Here is a 25,527-nt window from a genome sequence, read left to right on the forward strand (position 1 = left end):
TATGTTAAGTACATAACTGCCATTTATTTATTGAGAGAGGCAGTCCAGGCAAATACTTCATTAGGATGTGCATAAAATGTAATCAAGGCTGTAATTATTTTTGGTTGTTTAAGTTACACTCGGGGAAGGTGTACCCTTTCCTGACCTTCTAAATTGCACTGTTTAGAAATTGTGTGTAGCAATATTGGTTTCTGTTTTAAATATGATGAGGAACTTAGGATCATAGGAGATTAACTAGGCTATCGATCCGGAGGTCATTTTAAGCCTAGCCATTTCAACCCAATGTAATAACATAGTTACTAGTCAGTACCCAAGATTGCATTTAGTGATGACTTCCCATGTCCAGGAGGGCTGTGGGTGCTGTCCCCTGGTAAGAATTTATGGTGCCCCATCCACTCATCCAGGTTACTCTTGAACAATGTCATAGAGGTGCTGTGTTTCATATGAATTGGTAGCCTGTTCCAAAGATGTGGCAGTCCCTGGGAGGTAAATCTCTCCCTCCAGCATGATCTATTTAAGTCCCTGGAATGGGTAGCCCTAGATACATTTGATTTATGGATATGCAGTAAGTTCATTAGGTTGGGGTCTTGGGTTGCTGTGTAGGCCAGGCATAGGTCTCCCCTAAGAAGTCTATACAATATGGAAGATAGGGACAGGGATTTTAGTTGGTCCATGTAAGGCACATGCTGGGGGCCCTTGATCTCCTTTGTTAGAAGCCTCTGAGGTCTCTCTAATTGCTGTAGATGCTTATTATGATAAATACCAAATGGGACATTATACTCAGTTATGGGCTGGATAAGTGTCAAGTATAGAGGGATTATAACTTCTTTTGCTCTAGAGGTGATGCCTTTACTAATCAAGTGAGCTACATGGAAAGCTTTCCTTAAAACAGTAGACATGTGGTGGTCGAAGTTAAGGTTGCGGTCAGCCTGTGATCCCAGGTCCCTTACCACTTCATTGGTACTTAGGGTATTGTTATTGATTTGATAGTGTGAAGGGAAATTGCTTGTGCTGAAGGGAATGATGCATTTCTTTGCATTCCATTTGAGACTGTGACTAATACACTAGTCATTGGTCTCTGTGAGACTTTCCTGGAGTATACTGACATCATTTGGGGATTCAGTGATTGCAACTAGTTTGCAGTCGTCTGCATGCTTGGTCAACCACAACTCTTTAGTTTTGACTTGAACTTTTGAGAAGTATATACCAAACAGTAGGGGGCCCAGCACTGACCCCTGTGGCACCCCAGTGGTACCAGGTCTGCTGGTTGATGTGGAGTCACCCACTTTGATAGTGTGTGTCCAGTTTGTGAGCCAGTTGGCAACCCATTTTACAATGAAGGGGTTTGCATTCAGTTTGCTAAGTTTATTGGTAATGCCTGAATGTGGGATTGTGTCAAACGCCTTTGCCAAGTCGAGGTATGCTGAGTGCACAGATCTGCCTTCCTCAATGGCTTTGGTCACACTTTCAGAGAAAGCCACTAGATTTAATAGGCAGGATCTGCCCTTCACGAAGCCGAATTGGATAGGGTCCAGGGTTTGGTAGTCACCTATGTCTTTATTTATGACGTCCATAATGATACGTTCCATGGCCTTACAGATGAGTCTGGTCAGGCCTATAAGACTGTATTTCCTTTGGTCTGTTGCCAGGCCACCTTTGTGGAGAGGAATAAATGTAGCTGTTCTCCATTCCGCAGAAACAAGCCTTGTGGTTAGGCTGTAATTAACAAGGCTGCTTAGTGATGATGCTTGTTCATGCTTTAGCCTGTTTAGAAGACAGCCTGGGATGTCATCTGGTCCCATAGCAGCCATGTTCTTTGACTTGGACAGGGCTTTGAGGATCTGCTCTTCAAATATGTAAGGTGGAGGGGAGAGTTTGAGGCAGGGTTTGTTGTAAGTTAGGAAGGGGATAAGGGAGTGAAATTTTCTCCAAATCTATCCACTTACAGGTTCGCTATCTCTGTGGGGTCAGTGTGTGTGTTACCGTTGGTCACCAGTTCTGCACATGCTTGGGTCCTACCCTTTAGGTTCCGTACATAGCTGTAAAAGGCCCTATGGGTTATCTTTGGCAGTACTTGCTAGTTTTCTCTCAAAGGAGCTCTTGGAAGATTTGACAAGTTGTCTTATTTGTTAAGGCTGAGGACAGTGCTTTTCCATTGTTGGATCCTTGTCTTTGTTTTCTTGGGACAGCAACTTTTTGCATTTATTGTAGAACTTGTTGATGCTGGAAGTCCACCATGGCAGCTTGATTTTACTTCAGGCTCTGGCTTTGATTCTATCTGGTACAGCCAAGTTTATGCAGTTATGGAAGTGATTGTACAGGGTTTTAGTGTAAGCTTCGGCGTACTTAACACTTTCAGCTTGGGGTGGGGCTTGGAGTGCATTTATATCTTCACCTTGGAAGGTATATTTTGCCTTGGTGAAGTTTATTTAGTCTGATTTCACCCTTCATGAGTTCTGGTGTTAGTGTCAGTTTAAAGGTGACTGATTCATGGTCAGTTTTTACTAATGAGGGTCCAACTGTTGTAGCAGTGCTCTTGTTTGACATGTTGGTGGGGACCAGATTTAGAATAGTTGTTCCTCTTGTCAGGTTATGGACAGTTTGCTCCAGGCATTTGAATTCACAAAGTCGTGGATCATTTGTGCTAGCAAGTTTGGGCTAGAGTAGGTTTCCCAGTTGATGGGATAATTGAAATCCCCCATAACCAGTGTTTTCAGTAAAACTTGGATTGTCTTCAGTTTGGTTAAGTAGGCTTCATGGGTGTCAAGAGCCATGGAGGAAGATCTGTAACTGCCTCGGAGTTGAATGGGAGTCCTACCCACTGTAACCTGGACCTGGAATAACTCCATGAAGTTGTCCAGTCTAACTAGACGTGAGGTGAATTTATCTCTAATATAGAGTGAAACACCACCTCCTTTGGTTTTCACATGTTCCTTTTGCAGTCCAAAGGTCTGGAAGGCATTGTAGCTTTGCAGGGCCATGGTACTGTCTGAGGCCTTAAACCAGGTTTCTGTGACTGCACAGAGATCTACATCTTCTAAGTGCTTCCAGGGAGTGCAGTTTTTGGTTTAAATTCTTAGGTTTTAGCAGCACAACCTTTTGTTTTGTTCTGATTGGTTAATTTCACTTCCGTAGTGTTGTTTTTGAGACCTTGCCTGAAAAAGGCAGTATGGGAGAGGCAAGAGCCTTTGCCAACAGCTAAAAGACTAGGGGTGCCAGGTGCAAACCATCTCTGGCAAAGCAAGATTTGTCCACCATGGCTTCCCAGGCAGACAGGATCTGGATCCTCTTGAGTGACACCAACAACTAAGACAATTATTGAAATCAATCATTTTTTATTTATACTGTGGCATTATTCTAGGTTAAGGTAGTATGCTGCTCAAGGCTAGGGACATACCTGCCTTGGACACGCACTGAGAGAGCTCGACCATGTCTGTCTTCATATAGTCCAGTGGAGTACATCTCAGGTCATTCACACCAACATGAGGTTTGACAGAGTCGTAACTGTACTTGCTGCTGAGAGACCTGAGTGCATGCATGATTTGGCAAATCCTGGAACCGGACAGGCAGCTGACCATGACTTTCTCCTTGTCCATCCTGGTGAGTGGGATGTCTGTGTCTCACACTAATGACAAGAAAACTTGTTTTTTGACTGTTATGCCTTACGGACTTGGTGGGTGAGACACTGGTGTTGCTGTGTCATGGGTGCAATGGAGACTGTGTTAGCTGTAGCAGACTTGTGTTTTTGAGGTCTCTGGTGTTTCATTAAGTCTTTTGAGAGAACCTCCATGTATGTGGATTTACGTGTTTGATGAGTACTATGTGTATGATTAGTGGTATGTATAGGAGTAGTAATACTATGTGAATATGTAGTGGTGGTTGAGTTGACAACCTTTTACATGTTACTGTTTGGAGTGAGAGAGAGCATGGATTCTAGATTCTTGGTGTAAATGCATCTCGCATTCTTTACTAGACTGTTATTAGTAGAGGATTGTCTATGTACATGAGGTAATTGCTACACTTCCTCAAGAGATCCAAGTCAACAAGGTTGACAGGAGAAACAGGGATAGTCCAACTGTCCATAATGCGAGGTTGAAGACTGTTGTCACTAGGGGTGGCTTTTCAGAAGCGATCACATTGGAGCTTGGCGAATGGATATTTCTGCCTATGTTTTAAAGGAAAATTTATTGAATTTAACTGTCCGGCTTTGGCACACAATTGAGTGGCAGTGCACAGTAGTATGCAATGCACAAACAAGCAGAAACCTATTCTGATGCCAGGCCTAAATACCAGAAGCTAAAACTTGAAAAAAAACTCATAACAAAATTCAAAAGGATGAATGAGGAGGTCTATTCCAAGCCCTAGTCCGTCCTCCCTATACCAGTCAGTCCAGGTGCCAGTCAAACACCGATGTTCATCGTGTTACCCTGCTGCAGTCATCACACTTGGGTTATCCTGTCGTCAGGCGGTTCCGCAGTTGGCCTGAGTTCAAGTCTTGGTCCGGCGTCGGTTGCTCTCACTTCTTACCTGACGTCAGCGCGCCAGGGGTATGTAAGAGGCATCCGACGCCATTTTCTTCAGTCTTTCTTGCCGCACGGTGCCCGAAGCAGAAGCAGTTTGCAAGTGCCGGTTGGCCGACACCTGAGATTTTCTAATCGAATTTCAGTCCGAAGTCTTCAAAGCTAAGTACCCCGTTGGGGAACCTTTTCTTGCCTCAGTCCGATGTCAGAAAAAGTTAACAATTGCATTTCTTGTGGGAAGCAAATACCTCATAAGGACTTCCATTCTTACTGTATACCTTGCCTAGGCCCAGACCACAACATCACTGGTTGTCGGTTTTGTGCTAGGTTCAGTAAGCAAACTATAAAGCGTTGCTTTGATTTCGCTAGACACTACTTCGGTAGGAAATTTAATTACACTATGCCGTCGGAGCAACCGACGACCAGCATGCATAAAAAACGCAAAGATAAGGACAGGCGGCCTAGGTCCAAGCCAGACTCCGAGGCCTCTGCTGGGCCTGTCGCCGGTTCTCCGCTTTTCAGTGAGGCACCTACGCAGCCCCTGATGACCGCAGAATTGGAGCCCCAGGCCACTTTGGATTCTCAATCAGAGAGTTCTAGGCCGACGCAGCCATTTTCTTTAGGCCCTACTGACAGCGTTGCAGAAGGAGAAGCCGGTACTGTGGAAACACTTTCGGTTTCAGAGGGTGTCTTTAGACCGACTGCTGTCACCATTAAATCTTATGCTAAGCTTAAGACTCCTTTAAAACCTAAAAAGACGGTACATCAGTCCCCAGCTCAAGGCCCCATGCCTAAGAAACAGATGCTTAAGATGGCTGAAGATTTGATTACTCTGATCAGGGGTTCCCAACCCCCTCCAGACAAAAGGCCAAGACAAGAGGAAGATTATGCCTCCTCTGATCAGGTTTCTATTTCCTCAGACTCCTCTGAGGAACAGGATTACTCCCCTTCCCCCTTATGAAGATTCTGATGCTGAAGACTCCATTCCCTCAGCATCTTCCCCTGAAGACTACTCCTTTGGGGAAACTTTACATACCATGAGGGAACATTTCCACTGGGAAGGTCAGGACTACTCCGACTCAAAGAAAAGGCTCTGAGAGTTCCTTTTACTTCCCCAGCACAGACCTCTTGCTATCCCTCCAGTTTTAGACATTGTGGATGATGTTTACTTAGAATCTAGCCTAAATCCAGATTCTCTACCTCCTGTTCCAGCCAAACCAGATAGATATTATAGAGTGCCTGACTCTCACAAATTCCTTTACAAAAGTCCTGTTGCTGACCCAGAAACAATCTCCCAGGTTCCCAAAGGAGCTAAGGCTTCTATGGCTAAAAATCCTGTGCCCACTGAAAGGGACTCCAGAGCATTAGATAGGTGGGGGGGGGGGGAAGGTATACACCTCAGCTACTCTAGCTATGAGAGCACTAAATTGCCAATTTCACATGCTGAAATATCAGCAATTCCTAATGTCTCAATTAAAACAAAAGATGAGCACGCATTCTCAACAGTCTGAATTCAAGGAAATGCAGGATCTTTTGCATGCAGCTGAACAGGTGGGCAAACGTACCTTACAATGTAGATTTGATTCATTGGAAGCTTCCTGTGGAGCAGCTGTTACTGGGTCTGTCATTCGTAAGCATGCTTGGTTAAAGGAACAGACCCTGCCTGACCATGTTAAAGCAAAATTACTAGATGCACCTTTACAGCAGGATGTCCTATTTGGTGTCAAAGCAGAAGAGGTTTTAAAGAAAATGGAGGATAAGGCAAAGTCTATGCAGACGGTCAAGGACTTCTTACAGGTACAACCCTCTCGCTTCAACAGAAATTGGCCAACAAAAATTGGTCCTTTTCAGCTTCTGACAGACCACAGAGGCGTAAATACAGATGCCCAAGGTGCAGAGGTCAAGCACAAATCCCTTACAAGCCTCGCCAATGGGGCACTGCAACACAGAAGGGAGGAGAAGACAGGCCCCAAACCACTAGAAGACAAACACAATGACTTAATCCTCAAACTGCCAAGCAAAACTATTTTGGCAGCTCCCTTGGGAGGAAAATTAGCACTTTTTACAGACAACTGGCACATCATCACAAAGGACAAGTGGGTCCTAGACATTGTCTCACAAGGATACAGATTCCATTTTCACACCTTGCCAAGGATAAAAAGGAATGCCAAACCTGACACCAAATCAATGGGCAGAGGCACAAAAACAAATTGCAGCTCTCATGGACATGAGAGAGCCATTCAACTGGTACCTACACAGGAGCAAGGCCAAGGATTTTACTCCAGGCTCTTTCTAGTCCACAGGAAGGACAATGCATGGAGACCTATTCTGGACCTTTCAGTTTTAAACACCTACTTGCAAGTACCCAAATTCAAGATGCTAACACTGCAGCAGCTTCCCATGTTGGGCAAGAAGGCTTCGCTCGTAATATTGGACCTCAAGGAGGCATACCTGCATGTCCCTATCAGACAAAATTGCAGAAGATACCTCCGTTTCATTGCAGGTTCAACCCATTACCAATTCTCTGCTCTGCCCTTTGGCTTATCTACTGCGCCCAGGATTTCACAAAATGCCTGGCACCAGTAATTGCATACTGCAGACAAAGAGGAATTCAAATATACCCATACCTGGATGACTGCCTCATCCAAGCAGAAAGCAAGGACATTCTCTTACAACATCTGGCATTTGTCAAACACCTTCTAAGTTGCCTAGGGTACACAGTAAACGAAAAGAAATCAAAACTAGTGCCCTCACAGGACATAATATTCCTGGGTGCCAGCTTGAATACAACGGCCCAGATGGCTTATCTCACGCCATACAAGCAACTTCAACTAACTCAATACTTCAAAATAATGGCAACAAAAACCCAACTCCCTGCAAGAAAAATTCTGCAGGCCTTGAGATTCATGGCATCTTGCATACTACTAATACCATTTGCAAAACTGCATATGAGGAAATTACAATGGTACCTGAAAAGCATATGGACTCAACACAGCCAGAGCTTGGAAATAATGATACCTCTCATTCCCTGCCTTCAACAGGAGTTTCTATGGTGGTCACAGGCATGTCAGCCTTTTACCTTACCCCCAGCCAGGCAAACTATGACAACAGATGCATCAGACTATGCCTGGGGAGCACACATGGCGGGACAGTGCGTTCAAGGCAAATGGACTACAGTTCAAAGATATCTGCACATCAATCCCAAAGAAATGCTAGCTGTACAGAATGCTCTGACAGCTTTCAAGGACCTCTTACATCCAGGACAACTAATAAGGACAGACAATACCACAGTAATGTGGTACATAAGCAAGGGGGTACACACTCCTACCCTCTATGCAGGCAAGCAATGACCTTGTGGAACACAGCACTGACTTACCAAGTTCAATTACAAGCACAATTCCTGCCAGGAAGGAAAAACACATTGGCAGACTTAAGCAGGAACATCATGGATCCCCACGAGTGGAAACTGGATCCACAAGTATTTGCAATGATAACTCAAAAATGGGGACGCCCAGACATAGACCTGTTTGCCAACCCCCAAAACTACCAACTACAGAAATTTTGCACAAGGGCATTCCACCCACAAGCATGGAAAGTGAACGCCCTCTCATTCAGTTGGAAAATGTTGACAGTATATGCCTTCCCTCCACTGCCCCTTCTAACAAAGGTGCTGCTGAAAGTCAGAATAGAGAGACCACAAATGATACTCATTGCCCCAGACTGGCCATGCCAGCACTGTTACCTACTATTAAGGAACATGGCCCACGGCCCACCATGGATTTTACCACAGATTCCTCATCTGCTCACACAGCAAGACAGTCAGATTCTACACAGCCAGCTCAAGACCTTAAATCTGGCCGCATGGCAGCTCACCTAAGCAACCAGTCAGCTCCTCTATCAAAAGCTGTTATGGATGTCATTCTGGAGGCCAGGAGGCCCAGCACCAGGAAAGCCTAATCAGACAAATGGAAAAGATTTTGTGCCTGGAACCAAGCTAAAGGCCAAAATCCCCTTGAGCCGGACATACCTCAGATTCTACAATATTTAACTGAGTTGTTACACAAAGGACTTTCCTTTTCATCTATTAAAATCCACGCCTCAGCTATTTCAGCTCACTACAACACGGATCCTCCCTTATTTTCACATCCACTTCTAAGACAGTACCTCAGAGGGGCCAAAAACATAAGGCCTCCCAGGAGAGCACCTACGCCAACTTGGGACCTCAACTTTGTTCTGGAAAAGCTTACGCTGCCACCTTTTGAGCCAGCTTTCTCAGCTGATTTAAAGTTTATATCATGGAAAACTGCCCTGCTGCTAGCAATTACTTCAGCCAGAAGAGTCTCAGAGCTACAGGCACTAATGGTAGTGGAGCCTTTCCTCATTTTTCATCAAGACAGAGTCTCTCTACGAACTAACCTCTCCTTTATGCCAAAGGTGGTATCCAGTGTGGCTCTAAATCAAACCATCCATTTACCCACAACCCCAGAACAAAGGAGAAGGACTCCTGCACTTCTTGGACATACACAGGCAACTACGTTACTACTTGGATAAAACTAAGGCTTTCAGAAAAACTGACAAGCTCTTTGTATCCTATGCTACAGCATCACAAGGAAAAGCGATCTCAAAGCAGACCATTTCAAAATGGATAGGACATTGCAGACGTTTTTGCTACACTCATCATGAAACAACAGTTCCTGCTAGCATAAGGCCCCACTCCACCAAGGCAACAGCTACATCTACAGCCTTCCTCAGGGGGGTACCAACCAAGGATATTCTGGAAGCTGCAACTTGGAGTTCAGTACACACCTTCACCAAACACTATCACTTACCTCTATACTCTAAGACTAGAGCTGGCTTTGCCACTGCAGTTTTGCAGGGCCTACTAGCCTCTTCAAACCCTGTTTGATTCCACCTCTCATCCTTGGCTTTGGGATTCAACCCAAGTGTAATGCCTGCAGCAGGGTAACATGATGAACATAGTACAGTTTTGTACCTACCATAAATGTAGATGTTCGAGTGTTCACCCTGCTGCAGTCCAGGTTACCCTCCCTCCCTCCATCCCCTCTGATCTAGCTGAACCCTTTTTATGCTTTTATATCTGATACAACCTTTGTGTTGTATTTGCTTATAGCTGGAGGGTATGTCTTGTTTGTGCTTCTCTTTTATTTTGAGTAAGTAGTGACCTCCTATTGGGGGGGCACCTGACAATCTGGGGCAAGAAAAACTGAAGAAAATGGCGTCGGATGCCTCTTGTATACCCCTGGCATGCTGATGTCAGGGAAGAAGCGACAGCAACCGACGCCGGACCAAGACTTTGGAACTCAGGCCGACTGCGGGACCGCCTGACGACAGGATAACCCAAGTGTGATGACTGCAGCAGGGTGAACACTCGAACATCTACATTTATGGTAGGTACAAAACTGTACTTTCTCTCTCAAAAATGCAGACAGGCACATTCCAGTCCAAGATTGCTACTCCATTGTCTTTGACTCTTGTCAAATGCCATATGTGATCACTGCTTGTGGAAGAACTTGAACTTTACCTGGTTCTTTCCAGGTATTCTTTAGTACTGTAGCCTTCTTCTTCTTCTTTCGGCTGCTCCCGGTAGGGGTCGCCACAGCAGATCAACTGTTTCCATTTCCTCCTGTCCTCTGCATCTTGCACTGTCACACCAACCACCTGCATATCCTCTCTCACCACATCCATAAACCTTATCTCAGGCCTTCCTCTTTTCCTGTTACTTGGCAGCTTCATCCTTAGCATGTTTTTCCCAGTATACTCTGCATCCCTCCTCAGCACATGTCCAAACCAACGTAATCTTGCCTCTCTGGCTTTGTCTCCAAACCTTCCAACCTGGGCTGACCCTCTAATATACTTATTCCTAATCCTGTCCATCTTCATCACACCCGGTGCAAATCTTAACATCTTCAACTCTGCCACGTCAAGCTCTGACTCCTGCCTTTGTAGCCTACTATACATATTTTATTCCTGTACCAATATGCATCTTCCTAAACTGCAGCATCAACGCATGCATATGACTTTATTAAAAATCTTCGGGCATCTTTTTACGAGTACCATTGAACTTTCTAACGTAACTCTTGATGTTGTTCGTGTTTCACTGTTGCAGTCTATGCACTTGGGTTATCTGCCTGCAGGTAGCCCACAGTCTGCCTGAATACCAGAGACTTAGTATTTCTGCGTCGGTTGCTGTCACTTCAGGACTAATGTCAGGTCGTTGGGGGTATAAAAACAGGCAGCCGACACCATTACCCCAGTCTTTCTTGCCGAGGAGCCTGAAGTAGAAGCAGTTTGCACAAGTGCCGGTCGGCCACTACCTGAGTTTTCGTACCGAATTGATTCATCCTGAAGTCTTCTAAAAGCCAAGTACCCTGTTGGGGATCCTTTTTTCTTGCTCTAACCGATGTCAGAAAAAGTTAACAATTGTATTGCCTGTGGAAAGCAAATACCACACCGAGATTTCCATTCTTACTGCGTCACCTGTTTAGGCCCAGACCACGACAACCTCGCTGTCGGTTTTGTGCTTTGTTCAATGCCCAAACTATTCTTTTTCGGGCCCTTATTGTCACTAAATACTTTCGCTCTCTATCTCCATATTCCGAAATGGCTTTGGTAAGCCATCCAACTACTGATCTTCCGAAAAAAACGTAACGGTAAAGACGGAGACAGACCTCGCAGGTCCAAAACTGCCAACGATGCTTCCTTTAAGCTAGTTGCCAGTTCGCCAGTACTCAGTGAGGAACTTTTGCAGCCCTTGATGCCCGCTTCGATGGATTCGCAGGCCGCTACCGAGACCTGTTCGGAGTCCGGTATGCCGTGAGACTCTTCTTTGACTACAGAACCTGCGGTTGTCTCTAGCTTGGATGGGTCCAGAGCTGTTGTGCAGGCACCGGCTTCTGAGGAAGTTCTTCGCACTACCAATATTTGACACAAACCGACAACTTCTTTCGCGTCTTCAGTTCTGTCTAAAACTACTGAGTTTCTAAGGCCAAGAGTACGAGCTACACCTAAAAAAACGATGACCCAAACTCAAGCACCTGCTTCCTTGTCACAACATCACATGCCTAAAATGGCAGAAGACCTGATTATGCTGATTAGGGGGAAGCCAGCCTTTCCCTTCTAAGAGAAAAAGAGGGTCTATATTAGAACACCAAACATTTGAAATGTCGAGTGTTCGAATATCGACCCATTTTCAGCGAACGCTGAAAATATCGAAGTAACAGGAAACCGAATTCTTTCCTAGGGAAAGAATTTGGTTGTCCGTTTCTGTTGCTTCGGTATTTTCAGCGCTCTGGTGGAAAGTTACGGGTCGGGTTCAGGTAAGTGTGTGATTGTTTGGATGTGTGGGATAGGGTGGGTTAGGTGAGTTAGGGTTAGGACGCGGGTCAGGTAAGTGTGTGTGATTGTGTGGATGTGTGGGTTATGGCGGGTTAGGTGAGTTAGGGTTTTTAGATTTGCCACAACATAGACCTTTAGCAGTACCTCCAGTTCTGGATGTTGTGGATGATGTCTTTATGGAATCCAGTCTAACTCCTGATGCTTTACCCCCTGCTCCTAGGAAACCAGACAGGTACTACAGAGTCCCTGACTCTCACAAATTTTTTTTAAAATCCTACTGCTGACCCAGAGGTCATCTCCCAGGGACCAAAAGGTATAAAAGCAACTACAGCTAAGAATCCCACCCCTTCGGACAGGGATTCCCGAGCTTTAGACAGATGGGGTAAAAAAGTATACACCTCTGCAACTCTCGCCATTAGGGCATTGAATTGCCAGTTTCACATGCTGAAATACCAGCAACATATTATAGAACTTAAGCAAAAATTATCTACCTTTACAAACTGTGCAGAAAATAAAGAATTACAAGAGCTTATGCATTCTGCAAGTCAACAGTCATACTTTGCAATGTGGATTTGACACCTTAGAAGCATCTTGCAGGGCAGCAGTCACTGGTTCTGTACTGAGAAGGCATGCTTGGCTTAAGCAGCAGACCATGTCAAATCAAAATTATTAGACGCTCCTTTGAATAAGGGCAATCTGGCACCAAAGCAGAAGAGTTTCTAAAAAAGATTGAAGAATAACTGTCTGCATAGATTTAGCTTTAAGTATTTTTGCAAGTGCAGCCTCCTAGATTCAGTAGACATTGCCCCTCGAAACATTGGTCCTTTCCAGTCCCCTCAAGGCCATCTCAAGCTATACCCAGTCCCCTCAAGGCCATCTCAAGCTATACCCAGGGGAAACGGACTCCCCGAGATTACAGTCGCAGGATACACGGAGATCTCAGCAATGGAGTGCCTCCACTTCTAAAACAGGGAGTGCTAAGCCATCCCCTTACGGAAATAATTCACAGTGACCTTTCAACTCCACTCCTCACCTCTGTCCAACTGCTCATGCCCCTAGGAGGAAAACTTGCCCATCATGCAAAAAACTGGACCTCCATCATCAAAGACCGATGTGACCTCAACATTGTATCCCAGGGGTGCAAATTTTATTTCCACTCACTGCCAACCCCAAAAGGGTTCCCAGACCTTCCTCCAAATCAGTGGGCAGAGGCACAAAACCAAGTTCAGTTCCTGCTCTCCATAAGGGCAATTCAACCTGCTCCTGCAGAACAGATAGGTCAAGGGTTTTATTCCAGACTTTTCCTTGTACCCAGAAAAGCAGGCACTTGGCACCCAATCCTAGATCTTTCCATTCTAAACACCTTCCTGGTGGTACAAAAATTCAAAATGCTGACCCTTCAGCAGCTTCTTCCTATGCTGTCCAAAGATGCCTGGTTAGCCACCCTAGACCTAAAAGAAGCCTGTCTGCACATCCCTGTCAGGGTCTCATGCAGGAAATACCTATGTTTCAGGGCAGGATCTAGGCATTATCAGTTCTCTGCACTTCCCTTTGGCTTATCCACTGCTCCCAGAGTATGCACAAAATGCCTGGCTCCAGTCATTGCCTATTGCAGACAGAGAAAGATTCAAATTTACTCGTAATTGACGATTGCCTGATTAAGGCAGACAGTCAGGAAAAGCTGTTGCAGCACCTAACATTTGTAAAGAACCTTCTAACCTCCTTTGAGGTATGCTATCAATGACAAGAAATCAAAACTAGTCCCCAATCAAAAGATTGTATTCCTGGGAGCAAGCTTGGACACAGCATCCCAGTTGGCATTCCTTACTCCAGAAAAACAAGCCTATCTGACAGGCTACTTCACTCAAATTGCCACCAGAACCCAGCTATCCGCAAGGAAAATCCTGCAGGCCCTAGGGTTCATGGCCTCTTGCATTCTACTGATTCCATATGCCAGACTGCATATGAGGAAACTCCAGTGATACTTAAAAAGTCTTTGGTGCCAACATTCTCAGGACTTGGAAACAGTCATACCTATCATACCTTGTCTAAGTACAGTTTCTCTGGTGGGCAGCAGCATGCAACCACAGCAAGGGACTTCCCTTTACTCAACCCCATGCTGCCCAGACCCTAACCACTGACGCATCACACTGTGCCTGGGGGGGCACATCTGAACTACAAGTGCATTCAGGGCCATCGGAGCCCAAGTCAAATTCATCTGCACATCAACCAAAAAGAGATGCTAGCTGTTCAGCATGCTCTGACAGCTTTCAGATCCCTACTCTCACCGAGACCCCTGCTAATAAAAACAGACACCACAGTTATGTGGTACATCAACAAGCAGGGGGGAACCCATTCTTACTCACTCTGCAGGCTAGCCATGGCCCTGTGGAACACGGCTTTGGACATGCATATTCATCTGCAAGCTCATTTCCTGCCTGGCAAACAAAGCTCTCTGGCAGACAACTTGAGCAGAAATCTCCCACATGATTGGCAATTAGACCCCAGCACCTTCAGCCTTCTAACCCAGAAATGGGGGACCCCAGAGATGGACCTTTTTGCCTCCCCCTGCAATCGCCAGCTCAGCAAATTTTGGACCAGGACACCTCACAGCAGGGCCTGGAAAGAGGTTGCCCTATCCTTCCAGTGGGTAAACCTCTCAATATATGCATTCTCCCCTCTGCCTCTTCCCTCCAGAATATTACTCAAGATAAGTCAGGACAGACCAAAGACTATCCTGATTGCCTTGGACTGGCCATGACAGCACTGGTACCCACTACTGCGCAGCCTGTCACCGGTGCCACCCTGGCACCCACCCCAGATCCCAACCCTCCTCACTCAGCAGGGGGGACAGATCTTGCATCCACAATTGCAAACCCTGAATCTTGCAGCCTGGCTTATTCATTGAATTCTCCCCCAGTGTCCAGCCTAAGCAAGCAGGTGCTAGATGTCATTCTCAAAGCCAGAAGACCCAGTATAAGGAAATCCTATGCTGATAAGTAGAAAAGGTATTGTTCCTGGATTCAATCTAAATGAGAGGACACAGCTCTTGCCCTCCTTACCTCTAATCCTGGACTACCTAACAGATCTACTCCACAGAGGCCTATCCTTCTCCTCCATTAAGTTCCATGTCTCTGCCATCTCTGCTCATTACAACTCTGAGCCACCTCTTTTCTCATCCTTTCACCAAACGGTTCCTGAGAGGGCAAACAACTTAAGGCCACCAAGCAGTGCACCCACCTCTGCTTGGGACCTTAACTTTGTACTGGAAAAGCTCACGCTACCCCCCTTTGAGCCTGCAGTGTCAACAGAGTTAACTCATTCACTCCAGAGCAGCTCAGGAAAAGCTGCCTGCTGAATTCCACCTTAGGAACAACAGAGCAGCCTGAGCTCATTTTCAGAAAATCCATTTGTAATACTATACAGAAAACAAATGCTCATAACTCTTTAACTATAAGAGCTACACTAAAAATGCAAATGCGAAAGTTGTTCAGCAGACACTGACCTTTCCAACAGTGTAAATGTTGATATTGCATATCAAAGTCATAATGAAATATTTGTCAAGGAATGCTGATATTGTGCAATTTTTAATTTTTTGGAAAAGCAAAGCACAATATCTTGGTCTATGTACCATGCAGACCCATACAATTTGAATTTAATTTGTTAGTATGAATGTCAGCTTTAAAATGATACTTTAACCATAACTGTGTGACACTCCTTTCATGAGATATTCACAGAAATATGATTAGTATATTATTTCTCATAATTGATAAATAAACAAAGCATAATATCTCATCACCTGTAACAGACAGAGCCTACATATCAGTGTAGAAGTTGTGCATCTGAATGTCAGCTTCAAAATGACGCATCATTTGTGTGATTACCATGCTCCCTCGCAAAGATATGGGCATAAAATGAGAAGTATTGTAAATGTATAATTTTCATATTCATACAAGACTAAACAAACTGTGATTAATGTACGTGTGTACAGTGCACAGACACAGTTCTTTTACCATGATGTAAGGAGTAACACTGTCTTCAAAATGATGCATTACTTCACACAATGTGGTGCTCCCTTGCAAAGTTATTTACCAAAATATGAAAAAAATCATAATTTCCATAACCTAAGTCGGAAACAAACTTTGATATCTGCCTATGAGTACAACATACAGGTACCATTCTTTTACCATGTTAGAACTATAAATAATATTTTCAAAATGAGTTATTACTTAGCACATTCAGATGCTCCCTTGCAAAGTTATTTACCAAAATATGAAAAACAATCATAATTTTCATAACCTAATTCCAAAACAAACTTTGATATCTGCACATGTGTCAAACATACAGGCACAATTATTTTACCATGTTAGAACCAGCAATACTGTCTTCAAAATGAGATATTACTTGGCACATTCAGATGCCCCCTTGCAAAGTTATTTACCAAAATATGAAAAAAATCATAATTTCCATAACTAAAATATGAAGCATATAACCACAAATGGGACTTTACTGTATATCAAACAAATTGTAAACATGACAGAAAGAAAGTGGTGGGGATGGCTTGAAATGACTCCATGTAGACCAAAACCCAAATCTGGCTTGTGCATTCTTCAATGTGATAACGACTTCTACTTATGTGAATAACATTGACAGCTGCTGAGAGTAATACCTGAAAAGTGATAATGACTCAGTGCTATATTTAAACTGCATTTATTGTTAATGTGATAATGACCTTCCTTTCATTATTGCAAAGTTATGCATGCTCAGACACAGGTGATAACTGCTGCACATAACCTGTTGAGTATGCATTCATTACATTATCTTGAGCAGCTGTTATGTAACACAGACTTATTATCATCTTTTAGGAGAAGACCTGAGTAATTCAGTAAAAATAGTATAACACTTATTTATTACTGAGCCCTTCCTCTCACTTAAATTCCACACGTGACTGACAAAGCCAGGAAGTATGCCCAAAATATATGGTAGCTCCATACTGGTAGTAATCTGTAAGTAATAACTTTTATCTCACTCAGGCAAATACTGAGTATAATTAGAAATTGAATAATACAAGGAGAAATGTCAAACTTATCCGGTTGATCCGTGTAAGAATTAGCCCAAAAAGTAGTAATTCATGTTATCTCACCTAACCATTCCTTTGGCTACAATGAGATGCAGAAGTAAAAAACACAGAAATATGGTCCCAAATGTCTGGTTGAGCAATGCCAACAATCACCAATAAAATACTAAGCCTCTCATACCACCCAGACATTATTCAGTACAAAGAAAGAGTAGATCAAAATATACATTCAGAATGTTTGGATATATTTATCAGCACTGTTCCTGTTATCTACCAGTCCAACATTTTAACATAATCCAAGACATTTTTAAAATATTAGTATTATTAACTTGAGATATTGATTGAATAAGATAACATGACTTACTAAATATTTTCTGATGTAAAATAAGTCTATAACTATAATTATTGTCCTTTAGGGCAGTTTCATAACCAGTTCTCAAGAAGTCATCAGTTTTATGAGGGATAAAGAAGGACAAAGCTACATTTTGCATGAGAACTATGTTACCAGGTGTTCACTTCAGCAGTCTGATCATGTATGCACAATCACTTCCCTGATGCACAAAGAAGTATTTCCCCAAGCAACCTCTTCATTAGTATGTCTAGGTGTACACATGCACCATCATGAGACATTCTATCAAGCACCCCTTTCAGTAAAATATTGAGGTATGCACAATCACCAAAATAAGACATTTCAACAAATGGCCCTTCATTAACATTTGCTAGTTAGGGTTACCACCTGTCCCACTTTGTGAGGGACAGTCCCTCTTTGGGCAGTTGTTTCCTGACAAAAAACTTGTAAAAATGGCAAATGTCCTGAGATATTAGGACAAAATTATTTCCTATATTTTATGTAATAGTTGCATAAAACAGTTATTCCGTATCTAAAATACCTAAATATTATAAGAAACAGAATAAGCAACTAAAATGCTACAAGGATAAGCTTTTATTTAGGCAAAAAAGTTAAGTTTTAACCTTTGTACTGACCGCGGGTATGTGTCGGCCTGTAAAATTTGATGTTTGTCCCAAAAATGTCCCACTTTGGTCATTTGAAAAGGTGGCAACCCTATTGCTAGTATGTGCAGCCAATTCCTCCAAGTGACCTGTTCAATAAAATGAAGCATGCACAACTGCCAGAATGAAATATTTGATCAAATGACCCTTCAATAACATTTACTGGTATGTACATGCACCAAAATGAAGCATTCCTTCTGAAAATAACTTGCTCAGCATGCAACAATTTCTAAACTCCCGCAGCAATTGGAGAGACCACATAGCTTCAAATCAAGCCTGATACTCATAAATCTTAAGGTGCCTACAATTCGCCAAACACTGCAAGAAAAACCCAAGCAAGTAGAGTTTTACCTGTGTAATACTTTAAATTCTTAGTGCAGAGGAAGGCTTACAATGGAGTATTGTTATATAAGCAGTTCATATGAAACTAGATAATTTATGCCAGTGGTCATGCCTAGTGTCTTCTTCCTCAAGGTTGTCTAATACATCATCCGCAATGTATCCTTAAAAATGAATTGTTAAATTTAATGCTTTAAAGCGCTGTTTGATTCTCAGCTGAAATGCAGGGAGTGCCTTCTGCATGGAGTCTGCATGTCCTTCCCCACGGTTGGGTGGGTGTTCAAAAGACATGCATAAATGGGCATGCCTTTGTTGAAGGTTGGACATCGAGCTGGCAGCTCAGCGTTTGTGAAAATCTACTGCCAATCATTAGCGGACCGGAGTTCTGCTGTGGCGACCCCTAACTGGAAAAAGCCGAAAGACAAACAACGACAACGACAACATCACAAGCATAGTTTTCAAACAGTAGCCATCATTAAGTTCCAGCATCATGACTGTCTTGCATCCACTTATACTGATGTAACTCAGCTTGTATACAAAGCTCCCCACAATCCAGTGCAATATCAGCAATCCATCTACACGCTGTGGGAATAGAACCCATGGCCCTCTACATCAAAACAAATGTGTGCTACCTGCTGTGCTACTAACACTGCTCTAAACACACAATAGTGATATCATTTGCTAAGCAGAGGTAGAGAATTCGGGCTCTTGTTTCCTGTAGCTAAGGTACAGGGCTTGAGCCCAAGTAAATTACTAGCCACTTGCTCACCCTAACTAGGGCGTTTCACTGTCTCTCCCACACACACCTCAAACTTTTAATGTAAGAAACCAGGACAAAGTCTAAAAGAAATAGGAACAGATTATAAATAATTCTGTCACGAACTTAGAAAATTGCTAGAATAACAGGATTTGTGTTAGTATGCATTTTTCTAAAGGATATGAAGTCTAAACCTCAAATATCTGTCATTATTTAGCAACTTCAATCTTTTTATGAGGAAAAAACAAAAATATGAGGCAAAAATCTGGACATTTGGAAAAAACTTTGGCAGTTGAGGGGTATGCTACCTATCTCTAACAGAGAGACACACACACACACACACACACACACACACACACACACACACACACACACACACACACACACACACACACACACACACACACACACACACACACACACTTTAGTGTAACCAATCAGCCAGCAAATTTTGGGAAACTTAAGAAAATCAGAACTGCAAAGTGATAATCATTAACAAACACAGAAAGAACACAAACTCCACAGACATTGTGACTAGTAGTCAGGACTGAACCCACAACCCTGAAGCTTTGAGGCAGAGACTTTACCACTGTTATTGTACTTTAACTTAACTTAATACAACATTTATTCTAGTTTTTCTCTCTCTCTCATTGTATTTATGATGCAGACCATGGTCATGGCTAAAAATGGTCCCTTACATCAGTCGGTATAACTACTAAATACATTAATCAACATTGAATACCACAATGAACAAAGCTGGAGGAGTAAACTGTTACTCTCTAATGAATAAATTCTGTGACAGGGTTTTTAAATCATAAAACATTAACTCATCTATAGTACCATTCCATAACAGACAAATGTATTCTATAAAATGATTATAAAGTAAGATCTTATTCCTAAAGCTATTCATTTCACCATAAAGATAGTCCTGTTCCCATTGATTGAAACACCACCAAATTTATGTAGGTGTTAACCATTGGAAACCGCATAACTATCCCAGAAACTGAAATAAACCATACTGACATAAAAATACATTATTTTGCAAAATTAAGTACAGCAGTTCACATATGGCATTAATAAATGTACATCCCAAATTACAATGATTACTTACGAAACCCTAATTGCTTGCACCCCTTATCCATTAAGTATCACAGTAAACAGGGAATCAGTATTGTGTGACAAAAATTGGTTTTAAAAACTCATTCCTAAAGTTCCATTCACAAAACTGAATTAAAAATCATTACTGCATCCTATATAAACAAATATAGTAGTAAGATGTACTTAGGTACAGGGAACATGGTTCAATGACTCACCTTCTTGATGAGACAATAGGTCTCACTGGTAGGTTCATAGCATTCATATGCATTTTTAGCAGACCATAAAACATGGGTATCATTGAATGTTCCACATGAAAAAAAAACAATAAGAATGCATTTCTACTTTAAGGATTTTCATTCATATAAAAATACTAGATTTTACATTTGCAGTAATGTATTTATCAAAACCAGTAATCTTGTAAAAGTTTGTGTCATCTATCTATTGCTCACTATAAAAGAATCCACTTTATTCATAAGAACCACCACTCCAAGTCCCTGTTTATTTGCATTTTATAAGTATATCAATTACTTTTCAAACTTATAAGTGCACCCTGCTTAAAATTATCCACAATTTTACTCCTAGATATTCCATTAGATTCATATAAATGATTCACATGCTCTATTTTCAACTATAACTCCCTCAGCAAACAAATCTTTATTCAATGTACCACAAGCTTTCACATCTATGTGCACCTCTAAGCACTGGAATGTCGCACCACTAACAGCCTGCTCTCATCCTTACATTCAACAGCACCATCTGACTCCCGCTTGCAAGAAGAACACAATAGTAGCAGACACAGCAACAAAACCCATCTAAAACAGCAACATACAAACTTGACACAACAAATTTAGAGCCCATGATTAAAGAAGATTACCGCATTTTATTTGTTACAACAAACGCGACTGCGATAGAACCGGAAATGGCAATTTAAAAGTTAATATTGATTTATAAGCACCTTCACATTTTGCCTGCTGCCCACCTCCATCTTGCAGTGAAAATCAATCATTTACCTCCATATCCCCAGAAAACAAAGACAAATTATAAAATAAAAATCATTAACAGGGATTACTTTTTTTCCACAAAGTGCTCACTTCGGACAGTCATCAAATGCGCCTTCTCTCAACTACAATTGAAAACGCTGTTGAAGACGCTATCCAGGATAGTAGAATTTGATCACCTAATGACAACCTGCTATCACAGCTCTAAATCAACTTGACATAACCATTATAAAAAAAGAATGTGAGTAAGTTGTAACAGAAAAATTTACAGCCAAATGTACCATTTTGGATTTGATAAAAAGCAAAGCATTTCTGTTATGTAAAATGAGTAGGTTTGTACCACAGCTCTAAAAAGGGGGAGGCGCGCTGTTCATGGCAATTGCAGTCACATTGGAAATGCTTGCTGTGCACCACAGAACATCAGAAGAAATCCGGTTGTGACAAGTAAGTCTTCCAACTATCCATCTCCTGGCAGAAAGCTCATTTACTAGGCTGAAGGGCATCACCAAAGCTGCTACCATTACATGTGAGACGGCCATGGAGGCTACCAGATTATGGGGTATCCTGTAGAACGTTTTTAGCCAGAGAAATGACCAGTAAGGTTTTATCACATTTACAGATATGTAATGTTAGCGAAGTGAGCAACATTTTCTAGACTAATGCTTATGCAGACGCAACCTTTATAGTGATACAGACACATGCTGTTCCTAATGCCAGATAAAGGATTGGTTTAGAGCAAGTTATCCCCGAGAACTATTTGCAACAAGTGCAGGACTGATACTGTAATACCATCCTGTTTAATTCTCAAATGTAGCTAGTGTGATAGAAAATATCTTAGCAAACCGCTTTTGCCGTTTTTTTTTTAGGATGGTTCTACAGTGGTTGTGTGCCTTAGCCGCTTCCGTTTGGCTATAATCACAATAAATAAAATGGCTAAGTATGCCTCTCAGCTTTGGCAACATATTCTAGTTTCTAGTTCCAGCTTTATCTTGAAAAATAAACAGAAATAAAGAGAACACAGCACCGGGCAGTCCAGGGGCTTTATCAGTTGCTTTCAGTTTAGAGTGCTACTACAAGCGCAAGTGGCAGCTTGAAATGGAATAAACCGATTGGCTGCCGCCACTTACACTGCATGGAGAATTGCCTTTTTGTGGTTACTTTTATTTATAACTGATTTTCTCCGAAAAGTCAAATATAAGCATGAGGTAGCTCCACACTAAAAAGTAAGTTGAGAAAGTACCTGAAAAAGTTCAGATATTTTTTCAACTTATTTTTTAACGGTGGAGCTACAATATGACTGTAAAGTTTGATGCGCTTGTGGAAGGGACTCGGGTGGAACTGCTTACAATTACTACCGTCTCACAGCGTGCTCGGATGTAAGCAGAGAAGCGCTGTGAAACGGTACTCGGAGTTAATGAGTTAAAAATCCTCTCTTGAAAAACAGCCTTGCTTCTGGCCATCACTTCAGTTAGAAGAGTGTCTGAGCTTCAAGCACTTATGACTGTGGAACCCTTCATTATTTTTCATGCTGACAGGGTCTCCCTCAGGACTAACCCTTCCTTTATGCCTAAAGTGGTGTCCAGTGTGGCACTCAACCTATTTGCCAACCTTCTTCCCTACTCAAAATAAAGGGGAAAGGATCTTGCACTCCTTGGATGTGCACAGACTACTCAGATCCTACCTTGGTAGGACTAAAGCCTTCAGGAAATCTGACCAGTTACTAGTCAGTTTTGCACCAGAGGCAGAGGGCAAGGCCATTTCAAAACAAACTATTTCCAAGTGGATAGCACACTGTATCCATTTCTGCTACAAGCACCATGGGAAACCAACCCATCAGGGGGTCAGATCATATTCCACTAGAGCAACTTCTACCTCTACAGCATTCCTCAGGGGAGTCCCTACCAGGGATATTGTGGAAGCTGCTACCTGGAGTTCTGTACACACCTTCACCAAGCATTACCACCTGCCTATCTTTTCCAAATCCAGGGCGGGTTTTGCAACAGCAGTCCTCCAGGGCATACTAGCCAGCCCCAACTCTTCTTGACTGCCTCCACCGTTTCTTCAGCTTTTGGAATCAACCCAAGTGTGATGGCTGCAACAGTGAAACACGAAGAACATAGTACAGTTGTGTACACTTACCATAAATGTAGATGTTCGAGTGTATTCACTGTTGCAGTCCTATTTTCCCACCCTCCAGCCCCCTTCTTTCTCTTTCCTATTACTCACCCCTTACAGGGCTATTGGTATTTACTTTTTACTAGTGGTGTTTTTCCCACCATAACTTAGCTCCCTATTAAGGGGGCTCCTGACATTTGGGGCAAGAAAAACTGATGTAATGGTGTCGGCTGCCTGTTTTTATACCCCTGACGTCCTGAAGCGACAGCAACCAACGCAGAAATACTGAGTCTCTGGTATTCGGGCCAACTGAGGGCTACCTGCAGGCAGATAACCCAAGTGTGATGACTGCAACAGTGAATACAATCGAACATCCACATTTATGGTAAGTGTACACAACTGTACTTTTTCTGTTTTCAGTTTTGTGTTTTTGTTCCAGACTTTACTCTGGCATGTGCATTTCATCTTTCTCTTCTCTTCTCCAAGAGGGGTGGCCTAGTAAGCATTAAATCTAAGAAGGTACTAGGAGGAAGTTGTGGTTTCTATGTATGCAAATGTGTACCCACTTTCATGTATGAAATAAATGTGAGTATAGTCAGACTGTTGTAGAAAATAGTTCTTATGGCTTCTACAAGGTGGCTCTGTAAATGAGACCTGACAAGGTATTTTTCTGAAAGTCTCCTGTTGAGGAAGGCTAGTAGCATGATGAATTATGTAGATAGTTATCCTACATGCAGCAGCAGCACTATAGGTTAATACGGGGCTGTCAGTCTTCAGACTGTTAACAAACCTAGCCAAAAACAGGGGTACCTTGTATTTTTTAGGTTAGGACCTTAACCATTATGCCAAATCCTCCCCCTGAACTGTAGTGCGAGTTCAGCTTTTTCAGAATTTGTGAAAATAGTGAAGTGTATAAACTTCTGTAAAGCACTTTGTATGTATTTTTTGTCCTCAGAGCTGTAGCAAGGAAATTTGACACCCTGGGCAGTCGCATACCAGTTAGCTCCCCAGATCTGTAAACAGTCACATTGGCATTAGCATAACAGCTTGTAAGCTATATAACTTTTTAAAGAACAGAGACAATTTATCAAGCTGCTGTTAGAGACTGCAGTTGCAATCATTTATAGACAGCTTGTAAAGTTACCTGTTTTTAAAGGTAATTTAATGTGCTTTAAAAAGCCAGGAATTTTGGCAGTTTACAAACTGTCTGTGAAGTGATCGTAGTCACTCAGTTGACAACTTACAAGATGCAAAACATTTTAATGTCTGATGCCAAGGGCAGGTGCCCTGTTCACTCACCCTTTGCTGCTAGACTCATTGTCCTTGTGTATAACCTTAATTTATCAGGCATATTTTCTTTTGCTAATGTTTAGTGGTGTATGTCAAGACTTCTGCTTGGCACAGAGTTGCTGAAATTAATATTGTTTTTGTTTTCCTTTCAGAGAGGAGGATGGTCAGTGGAAGGAAGATCAAAAGCTGGAGGCCCACAGTGACTGGGTCAGAGATGTTGCATGGGCGCCATCTATTGGTTTGCCTACTAGTACAATTGCCAGCTGCTCTCAGGTAAAAAAAAAAAAAAAAAAAAAAAAAAGAGAGAGAAAATTCTGCAGTGTGTTAACTGTGTGCTGTATGCTGTCTGTAAATATCTAGTGAGTGGAGAATTCTTTGCCCCTTATTCTGGGGAATAGGAAAAAAAGGTAGGCAGGTACATAGCCTGATTAAGGGACTTCTCATTCAATACCTTGACATGAATGGTGAACTGGCCCCGAGAGTCTGCCTGCACCTGTGGAAAATGGAAAAAGGATGGAATAGCTATAAGGGCCTGAAGTTCAGATACTCTGTAGGAAGAGGTAAGGGCCAGCAGAAGGATAGTCTTTCAGGTGCAGAATTGTAAGTGGCAGAAGCAGCTGACTCAAAAGGGGGCAAAGTAAGTTTTTCCAGCACAAAGTTGAGATCCTAGGGGGGGAAGCGAGAAGTTTTCATGGCTGTTTAAGATGTAAGACTCCTCTCAAGAAAAGTTTTACATCAGTCCTGGACATGAAAGAAGGATCAAGAGGCAAGCAGACATTAATAGCAAACAGATGGTCTTTAATGGAAGACTAGGCAAGTCTAGAATGCAATAATTCAGAGAGATACTCAAGGACAGAAGGGACATCTGATAAGAATGGGTCCTGACTATGCTTGAACCACCAAATATAAAATATTTTACACTTACCTGTACATGATTTTCTGGTGGTAGGTTTTCTGGCTCCCTGT

General features: G+C 42.5%; 1 protein-coding gene across 1 annotated transcript in view; it reads left to right on the forward strand.

The window, feature by feature from the left end:
* SEC13 (SEC13 homolog, nuclear pore and COPII coat complex component) overlaps positions 1-25,527 on the forward strand; it is a gene marked incomplete in the record, with an annotated part of 687,168 nt that overhangs the window by 463,213 nt on the left and 198,428 nt on the right. The window contains 1 exon segment of the mRNA XM_044078635.1: positions 24,714-24,834. Within this exon segment, the coding sequence (XP_043934570.1) occupies positions 24,714-24,834 (121 nt within the window).

The sequence above is a fragment of the Protopterus annectens genome, chromosome 7.part1, assembly GCF_019279795.1.
Source record: "Protopterus annectens isolate FY-2018-M chromosome 7.part1, PAN1.0, whole genome shotgun sequence".
NCBI lineage: Eukaryota > Metazoa > Chordata > Ceratodontiformes > Protopteridae > Protopterus > Protopterus annectens.